Raw genomic sequence first — 15,141 nt, forward strand, 5'->3', positions numbered from 1 at the left:
TCTCAGTCTTAAACATATTCAATGATCTGGCCTCTACAGACTTCTGTGACAATGAATTTCATAGGTTCACCACTCTCTGGCTGAAGAAGTTTCTCCTTACCTCCATTCAAAATGGTCTTCCCTTTACTCTAAGGCTGTGCCCTTGGGTCCTAGTCTCCTGGAAATGTCTTCCCAACATCTATGCTGTCCAGGCCATTCAGTATTCTATAGGTTTCAATTAGTTCCTCCCCCCATCATCTTTCTAAACTCCATCAAGTATAGTCCCAGAAACCTCAAGCATTCCTCATATGTTAAGCTTTTTATTCCAGGGAACATTCTTGTGAACCTCCTCTGACCCATTCCAGGGCCAATACATCCTTCCTAAGATACGGGCCCCAAAACTGTGCACAATACTCTAAACGTGGTTTGACCAGAGACTTTTAGAATCCCAGAGATACATTCCTGCTATTATATTCAAAATAAACGCCAACATTGACTTAACCTGCAAGTTTACCTTTAGAAAATCCTGGACTAGAACTCACAGGTCTCTTTATGCTTCAGACATGACTTGTGCGGCACCTTGTCAAAGGCTTTCTTGGAGTCCAGGTAGATAACATCCATTGGCTCTCCTTGGTCTAACTGGCTCATTATCTCCTCAAAGAATTCTAACAGATCATTTCCCTTTGATGAAACCATGCTGACTTTTCCCTATTTTACCATACGCTTCCAAGTATTCGGAAATCTCATCCTTCACAATGGACTCCAAAATTTTACGCACTACCAAGGTTAGGCTAATCGGCCTGTAACTTTCCATCTTTTACTTTACACCTTTTTTAAAACAGGGATATCATGTTAGCGATTTTTCCAGTCTTTTGAGACATTCCCGAATTCTAGTGATTCCTGAAAGATTACCACTAACACCTCCACTATCTCTTCAGCTATCTCCTTTCAAACTCTGGGGTGTAGTCCATCTGGTTCACGTGATTTATCCACTTTCAGACCTTTCAGTTTTTCTAGCACCTTCTCCTTGGTGACAGCCACCATACCCAGCTCTGCCCCCTGTCTTTCTTGAATTGTTGGGGTATTACTCGTGTCTTCCATCATGAAGACTGACGCAAAGTAATTATTCAGTTCCTCGGCCATTTCCTTGTTCCCTACTACTATTTCTCCAGATTCATTTTCCAGTGGTCCAATGTCTCTGTTTACCTCTCTTTTGTTCTTTTGTGAAGATTTATTCACAAAACCAACAGCAGTGACAAAGATAAATCAATCTCATTTATTAAGATTTATTGTAAAATGGTTGGAATGTTCCACTTAAGACTACAAGATACTGGAGCAAAATTTTGTTTTAAAATACAAGTGCACTGATTGAAACTGGCAACCGTTGAACAGCACAGTGTGATTTACAGCACCACAGTAGACAGACACTAACAATGCAATTTCTAGCCAAACTCTCAATGTGTTCTCCCTTAAAACAGTCTGTTGCAAATGTCATGTTTACCCATCTTTTTCTGAATTTTCCAATTGCTTTTACATAATTTATTTGATGTTCAAGTTAAAAATATATCTAAACCCCAAACAAGGAAAAACTTTTGAACTTCTATGTCAAGCTAAATCAAAGAAAAATTAGAAATTAAAAACATAAGAAAATACAACCAAGCTTCTGGTGGCACCTGATCACATTTTTCTTTCAGAGGCTGATTGTCAGTATTGCCCATTTTTAATTCAGATTTCAAACATTTTTGACTTTATAAAAGATAGACTCCTTTTAAGTCCAATCACATTTTTAACATGAATAATATCTGAATTGGCCGCTGCACAGTGTAGTCACATTTTCATTAATTGCTTGGGGTTCACTGAAGTCTTCAGGCAAGTGCCCATGTTAAAATGCAACATTGCCAAGCAAATGTCTTCAATTTTCCATTTAAAACATAAAACTGTTTTCTTTAGTAGTGGGAGTTGTTAGTAGGTCTGAATATTTTCATGCCCATGAAGAAGTGGCTTTTAAAGCTAAAAAAAGCACATTAGAGAGATAGCATTCATCACTTTAGAGAAAACTTAACTCAGGGAGAATGTACAAGAATATTAGAAAGATGAAACTATTGGACATTATAGTATTGGTTAAGATTTAAGATGGAACTTGTGTAGAATTAGACAGCTGACCCATAAAATACAGACCAGACAACTGAACAGCATAGGAACGTGCCCTTTGGCCCATGATGTTGTGCCAAACATGACGCCAAATTCAACTATTCCTTCTGCCTGCCCTTGGCCCATATACTGCCATTCCTTACATATTCATGTGCTTATCTAAAAGTCGTTTAAATGCCCTTATTATATCTACCACAACCAGCACCCCAGCAGTGCATTCCAGACCCCAAACACTCTGTAAAACAATTGCCCCTCACGTCAATTGTTTTTCAATTGAACTTTCCCCATCTCACCTTAACTGCCTACCCACTAGTATTAGACATTTCAACACTGGGAAAATGGTTCTGACTGTCAACCAGATCTATGCATCTCATAATTTTGTAGATTTCTACCAAGTCTCCCCTCAGCCTCTACTGCCCCAGAAACAACAAACTGAGTTTTCCAGTCTCTCTCTATATCTCATGTCCTCAGATCCAGGCAGCCTCCTGGCAAACATCTTCTGCATCCTCTCCAAAGCCTCCCACATCTTTCCTGCAATGGGGCGAACAGAAGTGAATGCAATACTCTAAATGTAGCCTAACAAAAGTCTTGTAAAGCTGCAACATGACATCCTGACTCTTGTACTCAATTCCCCGACCAACAAAGGTGAGCATGCCACATGCCTTCTTTATTATCCTATCTACATGCATGGCCACTTTCAGGGAGCTATGGACTTTTACCCCAAGATTCTTCTGTACTTCAATACTGTTCAGAGCCCTGCTATCACCTCTGTACTTTTCCTTAACATTTGATCTCCCAAAGTACCTCACACTTACGTGGATTAAACTCCTTCTGCCTTTTCTTCACCCATATCTGCGACTGATCTATATTCCACTATATCCTTTGACAATTTTCAACACTATACATAACTCCTTCAATCTTTGTGTCATTTACAAACTTTCTAACCCACCCATTTACATTTTAATCAAAGTCATTTATGTATATCACTAACAACAGAGGTTCCTGCAGAACACCATGAGTCATGGATCTCCAGCCTGTAAACCACCCTTCCACCACTAATCTCTGCCTTCTATGAGCAAGCCAATTTTGAACCCACGCGGCCAAGTCACTGTGGATACCATGCCTCTTAATTTTCTGGATGAGAGATGGATCTTATTGAAAGCCTTTTTAAAATCCACGTAAACAACATCCACTGCTCTACCCTCATCGATCACCTTTGCCACCTCCTCAAAAAATTCAATCAAGCTAGGAAGACATGACCTGACCTACACAAAGCCATGCTGACTGTCTCTAATTAGGTCATGCTTTTCCAAATGTGTATAAATCCTATCCCTTAGACTTCTCTCCAATAGCTTCCCAACCACCGAGGTAAGACTCATCAGTCTTATAGTTTCCTGGATTATTCCTATTTCCTTTCTTGAACAGAAGAACAACATTAGTTACTCACCAGTCCTCCAGTGGCGAGTGAGAATACAAATATCTTGGTCAAGGCCCCAGCAATCTCCTCTCTTGCTTCTCTCAGTGATATAGGGTGAATATCATGGGGACTTATCCACCTTGATGTTCATCAAGAGATCCAACACCGCTTATTTCTTGATCTTAAAATGCCCTATTAGCATGTTCCACACAAATCTCACCATCCTCCATATCCTTCCCCTGGGTGAATACCGACACAAAGTAATCATTTAGGATCTCACCCATGTCCTCTGCCTCCAAGCACAAGTTCTCTACTTTATCCTTGAGTGGTCCTACCTTCTTCTAGCTATCCATTTGCTTCTAATGGATCTATAGAATGCCTTGGGATTTTTTAACACTACTTGTCAAGGTCATTTTATGGAGAAAGTGAGGACTGCAGATGCTGGAGTGTCAGAGTCGAAAAGTGTGGCACTGGAAAAGCACAGCACGTCAGGCAGCATCTGAGGACCAGGCCAGTATTTCATGACCCTTTCTTGCTCCCCTAATTCCCGATTTGAGTACTTTCCTGTTTTCCTTATATTCCTCACAGGCACTGTTCGATTTTAGCTTCTTAAACCTTACATATCCTTCTTTTCTCCTTCTGACTAAATTCACAATCTCCCTTGATATCCAAAGGTTCCTTACTTTGCTATCCTTGTCATCCCTCCTTACTGGAACTTGCCAGTCTTGACCTCTCATCAGCAGGACTTCAAACAATTCCCATATCAAATGTGGACTTATCTGATAACAGCTCCCTTCAATTAACACTCCCTCCCTTCTTCCTAATACTGACATAATTTGCCTTCCCCAATTTAGTATCTTTTCGCGAGGTCCGGACTTATCCTTGTTCATAGTTATCTGAAAACTTAAGGAGTTATGATCACTGTTCCCAAAATGCTAGCAAAGGAGTGGTTAGGAAGTATCTCTGTTCTCATCCACTGAAAGAGGCTATCAATAGATGCAAGAATACAGCTCAGTAGGTACTGGTTGCCATGCCACTGGACCAGAGGCCATTCTTCACGTGAGAATCAATGCAGTGTATTTCAGTATTTCTTTTAATTATGAGGATCACAAATGGTGATAATACACACACACATTTCAAGAGATCATCAGATGCCAATCAAGAATAAACTCCTATGTAATGTTCAACACACGGATAATAAAGTAAACTGTGGAGCAGAACAGAGCTTATTCCACCTTTGCTTGGATTTCAAAGGATGACTGGGAACTGCTCTCCATAACTGATTTTGTTGTAACACAGCAAACCGTCCATAAGCAATAGGAGACCTGAAAACGGGTCATCAGGTCATCTGATGCAAAAGATTTTGAGGAGACAGAAGTGTACAGCTGCTCAAGACAGTGAAAAAAATAATTTATTAAAGTACAGCAGATACTCAAACACACTTGTATACTGTTTATCTAAGATTATGTCAATTACATGACGTACACACTTAGATAATTGTACAAATGCAAATAAAAAATGCATGAAAGTCCTTTTTTTATACAAAGCACAGCCTTAATAGAGAATCAACAACATTCAAACATCTATAAGTTCTTCCTTTTCATTACCCATCTTTCGTCTCTACAGATTAAATGAAACATGGTACAAGTGATCCTCTTTAATTTAAAGCTGTTTCATTAAATAACAGAATCTCTGAAGATGTTTGGTTGACCACTTGTCATTGAGATTGTGGGAAGAGTCCACCAGGAGTCTATGACGGTGATCACTTAAACTGATTGTCAATCAGGGTACCTTTCATCTTGGCTTTCTTCGCCTCCAACTCCGCCTGCAAAGAAAGGAGAAGACGGATCTTTACAGGAGCCTTTAATCCACTATTTGGTGAAACCAATAATTATAAATTGATTAACAGCGTCATGACAACTAAATAGCTAGACTTTTTCTCTTTGCAATCACATTAATACTGTGGATTTACGATAACTACGAGATAGTGAGGGCTGCAGATGCTGGAAGGTCAGGGTCGATAAAGTGTGACACTGGAAAAGGCACAGCAGGTCAGGCAGCACCCGAGGAGCAAGACAGCCGACATTTTAGGCATAAGCCTTTATCAGGACTGAAGATGGGTTACGCCTGAAAGGTCAACTCTCTCGCTCCTCAGGTGTTGCCTGACCTGCTGTACTTTTTCCAGCACTACACTTTATAGATTTACAATAACTTACAGCCATGGTTGCTATATTTTCAGAGGAGGTTGGAATGGTGGGGGTTCAGTTTATTTTTGATGAATTTATTTCTCAATAAGAACAAATATTTAACCTATTATATGCTTTGTTTTCCAGAATGAGGTCCAGGAAAAACATTAGCTAAGTATGCAGTGGGTATGGACTCAGCATCAGTTCCAAAAACCTTCTGCTATTTGTTGATTGCAGCGATGGCAAAAAGGGAAGAAAGCTTGAATGCACTGGCTGTCAAGCTTGAGTTAGTACAGGTTGCATTCATGTTTGTGGAATACTACTGACAAATCAGACATCTGGCCCAGCAGCAAAATTCTAGCTGGATTACTAAGTATTGCAAAAGCTACACAAGCGGGCTTTCACTACTAAAAATATCTTGGATAAACCCTTTCTTTTTTCAGTGGCATTACACGAGAGAAGCATTTTAGGTTTTCATAGGTCTCTCAGTTTATGCAGAGATTTTATTTTGGTCCCATTTATATGAAAAGCAGATCCTGAATCTGGCCTAATGGATCTTGATAGGAGCGATGGTAAAATTGCTAATACGTTTACCAGTTCCTGCAGTCTCTTCTTGCTCATGCCCTTTCTTTCCAGCTGCTTCTCAATCACTTTGGCATTCTGCGCATAGGAATCAGCAATCTCCCTCTGTCAAATGCACAAATCACAGGTTAGTGTCATTTCGTAACAATTTCTAATTCTGACATTCATACATATCTGGGTTGTTGTAAGCTTCTAATACAATGCCCATGAAAGAATAAGATTTTGTTTTAGTGGACAGCAAAGAGAGTTACCTCAGATTACAACAGGATCTGGACCAGATGGGCCAATGGGCTGAGAAGTGGCAGATGGAGTTTAATTCAGATAAATGCGAGGTGTACATTTTGGGAAAGCAAATCTTAGCAGGACTTATACACTTAATGGTAAGGTCCTAGGGACTGTTGCTGAACAAGGAGACCTTGGAGTGCAGTTCATAGCTCCCTGAAAGTGGAGTCGCAGGTAAATAGGATAGTGAAGATGTGTTTGGTATGCTTTCCTTTATTGCGTACAGGAGTTGGGAGGTCATGTTGCAGCTGTACAGGATATTGGTTAGGCCACTGCGTGCAATTCTGGCCTCCTTCCTATCGGAAAGATGTTGTGAAACTTGAAAGGGTTCAGAAAAGATTTACAAGGATGTTGCCAGGGTTGGAGGATCTGAGCTACAGGGAGAGGCTGAACAGGCTGGGGGTGGTGGAGGCTGGTACAATTGCAACACTTAAGAGGCATTTGGATGGGTATATGAATAGGAAGGGTTTGGAGGGATATGGGCCGGGTGCTGGCAGGTGGGACTAGATTGAGTTGGGATATCTGGTTGGCATGGATGGGTTGGACCGAAGGGTCTGTTTCCATGCTGTACATCTCTATGACTCCATGATTTAGAGAATCACAGAATTGTTACAGGACAGAAAGAAGCTGTTCACTGACTTACTTCCACTTTATATGAACCATAACAATCCAAGGAGTTAGTGATTAAATTTTAAAAAATCCATCCTCTAACACAACGATAAAGCAAAACACTGCAGATACTGGAATTCTGAAATAAAACAAAGCACTGGAGAATCTCAGCGGTCTACCAGTAGTCTACATTTGGTCTCGCTAGTTTAGAGCAATGTCAGCAACAAATACAGCAGATTAGATTATAAGAAATAAAAGTAAAATACTGTTTCTCCTGGGAGCTGTGTTTGAGACCTTGCCGAGTGGGGAGGAAGGAGGTCAATAGACAGGAGTTACATCTTCTGCGAATGCATGGGAAGGTGCCGTGGGAGATTGATGGAAGGGCACACCATGGTATCGAGGAGGAAATGGCCCTTGTGGAATGTTGATAATGGAGGGAAAGATGTGTGGGGGCCCTCGGCTGAGGAAAAGATCATGTCAGAGACACCCAAAGAGGTGGCATCATTGGAACTGACATGACAGAGAGAAACTGGGAGAAGGGAATGGAATCCTTCCAGGAGGCGGGGTGCAAGGAAGTGCAATTCTAATCAAAATTCACAAAAGCTAAAGATTCCACATCTGTAGTGAAGTCCTTAATGTGTACAAATGAGTGGGTTGGGCAATAAATGCTGGCCAACTGGCAATGCCCACATCCCATAAAATGAATAAATAAATAAAATATCAATTACTTCTTTAAATATTTCTCATTTTACCTACAGATTAAACCCGTCAACAGTTCAGCTCAACTTACTGTGCAATTCTCATTTGTTCAAAACTGGTTTTAAATTTAAAACCTTGTTTTCTGGCTCTTCCTCACAAACTTAATATCAATCATGAGGCCACTATTCACAAGAAGCTCACTTTTCATCAGCTTATTAACTAATATTGGCTTGTTGCCTAGCATTACATTCAGTGCAGTGCACCCTCTTGTTGAGTTCTAAAAATAATATTCTCGAAAACTGTCTCAAATATATTTTGGTATTAAATTAATTGTCTTAACAACTTGGACTGTTTACTTTGGTCAATCTGTACAAAAAATTTAAAATCTGCTGATTGCTAAAACTTTATTTTTTGATTATCTCACAATGTATCCCTGGAGTGTGTGGTGGAACACTGGCAAGACTGGTATTTATTGACCATCCTTAGTGGTGCCAAAAATATTAGGACATAACTGTGTTCTTTTTCAGGCTTTTATGTGGGTTAGTTAAGCATCAGCTACACTGGTATGTGACGGGGGCACTGCCTGAAACTAAACAAATTTTGAATACAACAACTTTGGGACATATACAATTCATTCTGTGAGTGAAACAATGCATGTTTCAAGGCATAAAATCTCAGACAACTAGTTTTGAAGATGAGTAATTAAGGCAACAGAAAGTATGAATTACAATTAGTTAATTTTACCTGGGTAAAGATACCCTACTGATAATATTGGTGACTTAGGATTCACCTGGAATAAATAGTAAACTGACAAGCCTAAAGTTTATTGATTTTCCCCAACTTCTTAGAGAATGGAGTGCCATTTGCATCTTTCTGATCCAATTCATGTTATTTTTCATAAAGTTATAGTAATCATTTGTTTTACTTAAAAATCATTGACAGCATTTGAATGGAGACATAGAAAATAAAAGCAGAAAAAAAACATGATATTTACCAGTAGAATTAAAATGCATGAAATATTTTGCAGATTATATAGTTGTACATTAATATTTGTCAATGATGAATATTATTTCACCATTAGATTTAATTTCTAAGTAACAAAGAACACAAAAGTTAACATTCCAGTCTATCAGTCAAAAGAAGAGTTTTGATCTATGAAGAAACTCACTGCTTCGATCTCCTCTTCCTCTTCATCGATGGTGGACACAGTGACAGAGCTGAATTTACCCATGTCTTTGGTCCTCTTTGTCATCATTACCTGTGGAAGCAAAAATCCAGTCAGTCAGTTATTAAGTCACATACTGCTTCATATTGCAAAATTAAAAAGCAATATGCAAATGATTCAGAAGAGATAATGTAGAGCCTTTTATTTTGAATCTTTGCGGACATATTTATTTATTTCTCATGGAACAACTGCTTTTTGTTTTACATTTTTCCTAACGTATTATGTATTCTGTACCAAGCCTCCAACCAAGGCTGTTTATAAGCAGTGAATCAACAGCAATTCAGAACAAATGCACTGCCCCAGACTTGATAACTTGCAGGCAATTCTTTGGTCATGGTCTCCCACTGTCAGCACACCTTTGATCAAAAAAATTACGAGCCTAGGTCAGTACATTACTCAAGGCTACATAATGTTGGAGCACAAGTCAGGGTGCTTGACTTTATAGTTGAAATATAATGCATATTGTGTTGTATATTTAACAATGTACTATAACATAAATAATATTTATGCACTGCCTGTAGGGGCATCGTCACACATATTATTAATCTTTTTCCCTGAATGGTGCAACTTAATTAATTTGCCTAACTGGATATACAATTTATAGACATAGAGCAGCAAGGTTATTGATTTTAAAATAAAGAAATATATCAGCAATTTGCTGCTAGAAAGAATATTAATACTATATTAGATCAAAGAAAGAGGCAATTATGGCATGGTGACTTACAGCTTAAACTTCAAAGCTGCAATGTCAATATGGGTGAGGGGAGAAGGGGAGGGAGAGGAAGGAAGGGAGAAGGGTAGGGAGAGGATGGAAGGGAGAAGGGACGAAGGAAGAAGGGATGGAGTGAGGAAGGGAGGGGAATGGAGAGAGAGGGATGGGGGTGAAGAGAGAGAGTTTGCTTTTGTTTAGAAATATTTTAAAGAGGCGACATTTTTCACTGTTCTATACATCACCATTCCAATGTATTCCGGCTGGTCCTGCATATTCCATCCTCTGTAATTTTGAGATCACCCAAAAGTCGGTTGCCTGGGTCTTACATGAACTGGGTCTAATTTCCCTATCACCCGTGCTCCAAAATAATTGATTTATAATCCTCATTTTGATGCAAGATAAAACTGCTAATTAACTATTGAGATGAATATCAGAATCAACCAAAATAAGATTGTTGTTGATAAACCATCTGGTGACAATCTTGGACCATCCAGAAGAATTTTCCAATTACACAGTAATTAACTGACATCACTGCACAACAAAACTTATATTCATAGAGCATATTCACAAAGACAAAATGTTCCAATGTGTGCACAGGAGCTTTACAAAGTAAATGCAACAAATCTTTGTATTCTGCAGATAGGGGCATGGAGCTCTCGCAGCTAACAAAAATACAGTGTAAATCTTCTACCTGCAAAGAGATAATGCAAAGGTTCGTACAAACAGACTGGAAGAATCAATGGGAAACAAAAAGAAATCGGGTCTGGGGTTGACCTTGCAAGTACATGGATCCATGGGTAGCAAATCAACTGATAATGAGGCATGAGTGTATAATGTTCAGCTACATTTAGAGAATTAGATGAGATGATCAAAAGCTTGATTTAAGAGGTACAGTTTACAGCGTGCCTTAAAGGGAGGTACAGATAGAGAGAGAGAAGGGTTTTCCAGTATTGGTGTGTAAGCAACTAAACGCATGTCCAAATGATGCAGCAAGCAAAATCAGGGAAGGCCAAAATACCAGAATTAGAGGAGAACAAATATATTAAAGAATGTGAGGCAGAATGAGATTACAGTGGGACAAGGTCAAGTAAAATATAATCTCTAAATCATCCATCTCTAAGTCCCTAGTGACATCTACTTGTACAGCAAAACGATTTAAAATTCCTTGGGGAAATGGAAAGTTAGAAGAATCTTTAAGGAGTTATAAATATATCAGCAAATGAATCTCATGACATTATTCTTCCCATAATTTGGCTATGAAACGGAAAATAAATGTATGAGAAAGTTATTTTTCTTGTCTCTCTTGCTGTGCAGACTTCCAATTACAGCATGCAATCACTTTTATGGCTTTAGAAGTGCAACAAACAACAAACAACCAACAACCTGCCACAGCTATCGTTGTAAATACAAATGGGTTCACTGACTTAATTCAAATCAGCAGTAGCAGAAAACTGGTGAGCTGTAACTGGATTGGTAGGCTCTGGAAAGTCAGTATCGAACCACTTTTATGAAACATATACAGCAACATAAAAAGGTAATTGCTTATTTAAGATTGATGAAGTATTCCTACTGATCCATACTAATGAAATCTACAATCCATATCCCTGAAGGAGCAGAATTTGCTTTGGTTTACGAAAATAATCTGATCGTCAATTTTAACTTTCAGCTGCATCCTGGGTTCACTGGGAAAAGATTTTCCTTACTTTGGGTGTTCTAGTGTTACATTTAAATGGTCAAATGCCAGGTTTCAGATTGGAAGACCTTTTTGTAGGTGCCACTGTTACCTATACCTGCTCAATTCACTCACTACAAAACTTCTGTTTGGAATGTATCAACATGTGGAAATGGAACAAATTTCCATTTCATGTGTTGGAATGAAGTACTAGAGGCTGGGTGCACAGACGGTTACAGATGCAAGTTCTCTTCATGCTGCTTCAGTGTTCCTATTATCCTACCTTCAGTTCAATTTTGCTATTTTCTATATATGCCATGCTGACTGAATTTACATCTTTTGTACACACAACAGAGTGCAGGTCAATCTGCTATAACGTGAGATTTGTTAACTCTAATTCGTTGTAACATGATTAACGAATTGGGGACACTGTTTCTAAAACGTGAACTTTTTAAAACTTTTGCTGGCTGTCGTGTGGTAACATCATCAACACTTTAAGTGCTGTTTCTAAAGCACGATTTTTCTATAATGCAGAGTTGTACAAGAATGCAACCATCATGTCATAGAAGAACTACCTGTAACTTTATACAGTGGAGCATTACCATGAATAACAGGGTTGAGTTTGTCTTGGATTCTGTGGACTTTAAACAAGACTAGTATTATACAGCCCCAATCATACCTCTCAACTTTGTTTGAAATGTAACAAGCATAATAAACTACTTTAAAGAGCAGTAGCTGTCATTAAGGTACCAAACTTGCAACTGAATAGTTCCAGGAAGTAGAGAAAACTGATTAAACAAACTGCATCAAATATAGTACTGCCCTCATGTACTCTGCCAAAATGGGGGTCAGAATTGAAGCATCAACCCAAATATCACCCAAGTTGGGGTACACTAAGGCAAATATAGCATCCACATATAGGATCAGCATGATTTCAACCCCACAAGAAATCAAGCGTGAGTCCTTCCTGATCTGTACATGTTATCTATTCACTCGAATAAACTAGCTGACCCAGAGGCATGTCTATCCCAAGCTTTTCAAACATCAGAATACAAATATTTATTGTGAAATCGCATCCATAATTTTTTTATTTTTTCAATTTTGATTACTGAAAAATAGTTTCATAATAAAAATGTTGAAACAAAAAGCAGTATTTAAACCAATTAACAGTTTGGAACAAAAACATTATTTCAGTCTTTAAATGGCAAAGTTGAAGAAACTTTCAAAAGTCATCCACAAATCAATATTTGGTAAATCTTGAGTAGAGTCAATGACTGTCAAATCTCATGCATTAACGCTATTGTATATGAAGGGCATGGAGTACAATCATCAGGTTAAATGGTTCAATAAGTTATCTTAGTGCAGAAAACTATTCTCTATATGAGAAAGATGAATTGAAACATGAGAAAGTTCAGTTGAAACTATGCAAGAGTATTTCAGATTAGTGATCACATATTTCAATGGCTTGCAGCTAGACTGTAGTAATTACTGGCAAAAATCTGGATGACTTCCACTTAGCTTTTTTGGTTCGGGGTCAACTCCCTACCATAAAGTAGCATGAGTCATTGTAAAATAATTTGCAAATAATCAGGAATAAAAGTTTTCTAGAGAAAAATACATTAACATACATACATACTGAAATAAAGAGGGCACATCAGCAGCAGCACCGTGTGGGGCTAAAAATGAGGCGTCAGTCTGAAGCTACATCACAGCACCACCGAAAGAGACAGAGACTACTAATCTGATGACCGATGGAACAGATCCAGTTGTGAATAAAGAAATAAACCCTAACCCAACTAACAGGAGGAGAATGATTCACAAATAGCCTCATACACAACAACAGGGATGTCCTGCACATCAATGCATAAAAAAAGGCTGAAGCATTTGCAATAATCTTTAGCCTGAAGTGCCCAGAGGATGGTCCATTTTGGCTCTCTCACCGACACTCAGTTTAGTTAATGCCAGTCACTCAGCTCCTGACCTCGTTACAGCCTTAGTTCAAATATGATGTGGAGGTGCCAGTGTTGGACTGGGGTAAACTTAGCCTTAGTTCAAACATAGAGAAAACAGATGAACACATGGGGTGAAATAAGAGTGACTCCCTTTGACATCAAGTCAGCTATCAACTGAGTCTAAAGTGAAGTAAATGGGAATCAAGGGAATACTTTCTGTCGGTTGTACTTAGTACAATGTAAAATGATTGTGGTTGTTGAGAGTCATTCAATTTCAGTATACTACTGCATAGGTACCTCAGGATACAGGCCAATTATCCTCCGTTGTTTAATTCACGACGTTTCGTCCATCGTAATGTCAAAATTGGGGATATCCACTGGTGATTGCACAGTTTGGCATAATTTGTGACTTCTCACACAACTCCAAGTTTGGGCTGATGTGGCAAATAACACTGACATCACACAAGTGCCGGTTAACGATCACCTCCAACAGAGAGAATCTAACCATCATCTCTTAATGTTCAACGGCAATACCACTGCTGAATCCCTCATTGTTAATGTTCTGGGGATTTACTATCAGCCAGATACTAATTTGGAGCAATTGGATAAATGTTTTGGCTGCAAGAGAAAGTCACAGGCCGGAATTCTACAGTAAATAACTCAGCTCCTAACAACCTAATGTACATTCACCATCTACGAGGCATAAAGGCATGAGTATGATAGCATGTTCTCAAATTGGACAACAACATTCAAATGGATTGGCACCATCCATTGCTTTCAAAATTCAGTCTTCACCACCAAAACACAGTGGCACCAGTGTCTACCATCTTGAACATCCAATGCAGTAACTCACCAAACCTCCTTTGATAGATAGACTTTACAGGTTTGGAAGGTGCTATCATCAATAAGGACAAAGGCAGCAGATACACAGGAACACCACCACTTGCAAGTTTTCTTCCAAGCCACTCAATATCCTGACGTGAAAATATATAGCCACTTCTTCATTGTCAATGGACCAAAATCTTGGAAATACCTCCAGTGCACAACAGTGGGTGTCCCTACAACAAAATGACTGCAGCAGTTCAAAGCAGCAATTCACTATTACCTTCTCATTAGGGGTGGACAATAAATTCTGACCCAGCCTGCAATCCCACATCATGTGAATGAAGTTTTTTTTTTAAAAAAGTTCAAGACTATTAATTAAAAAAATTCTTTTTTCATTCTGCTCCATCAACTTTATCTACGTAAGAAGAAGCCCAAGATGAGCAGTTATCATATTGAATGGTAGAGCAAACTCAGTGGGCCATGTTTACTCCTGCTACTATTTCTTGTCTTCTAACAACTCTGCACCGTATATCACATTGCTCTGTTTTAATATACAGACTCTAATTTCCAAAGAGTATATGCAATCTGCAAAATCGAAGTGAGGTTTTCTCCTGTACTTGGATTCATCTAGATGCTAGCTGAGGGACACGGTAGGTAAACGGGGAAAAAAGATAGCGGATGGAAATAAGCATTCAGTTGCAATAGGGAGCATGAGAGGATATCTGGATTAGTGGTGCTGGAAGAGCGCAGCAGTTCAGGCAGCATCCAAGGAGCAGTGAAATCGACGTTTTGGGCAAAAGCCCTTCATCAGGAATAAAGACAGAGAGCCTGAAGCGTGGAGAGATAAGCT

The 15,141-nt window shown here is 38.9% G+C and overlaps 1 protein-coding gene across 1 annotated transcript in view; it reads right to left on the reverse strand.

Annotated features, from left to right (window-relative positions):
• Positions 1 to 4,940: 4,940 nt before the first annotated feature.
• The window catches only part of steep1 (STING1 ER exit protein 1), a 55,160-nt gene continuing 44,959 nt past the window's right edge, over positions 4,941 to 15,141 (reverse strand). Inside the window, exons 5-7 of the mRNA XM_043705059.1 lie at positions 9,074 to 9,163; positions 6,328 to 6,420; positions 4,941 to 5,372 (exon numbers count right to left, since the gene is read on the reverse strand). Coding sequence (XP_043560994.1) covers positions 5,310 to 5,372; positions 6,328 to 6,420; positions 9,074 to 9,163 — 246 coding nt within the window. The 3' untranslated portion in view covers positions 4,941 to 5,309. The remainder of the gene's footprint in view (positions 5,373 to 6,327; positions 6,421 to 9,073; positions 9,164 to 15,141) is intronic.

The sequence above is a fragment of the Chiloscyllium plagiosum genome, chromosome 15 (genome assembly GCF_004010195.1).
Source record: "Chiloscyllium plagiosum isolate BGI_BamShark_2017 chromosome 15, ASM401019v2, whole genome shotgun sequence".
Lineage (NCBI taxonomy): Eukaryota > Metazoa > Chordata > Chondrichthyes > Orectolobiformes > Hemiscylliidae > Chiloscyllium > Chiloscyllium plagiosum.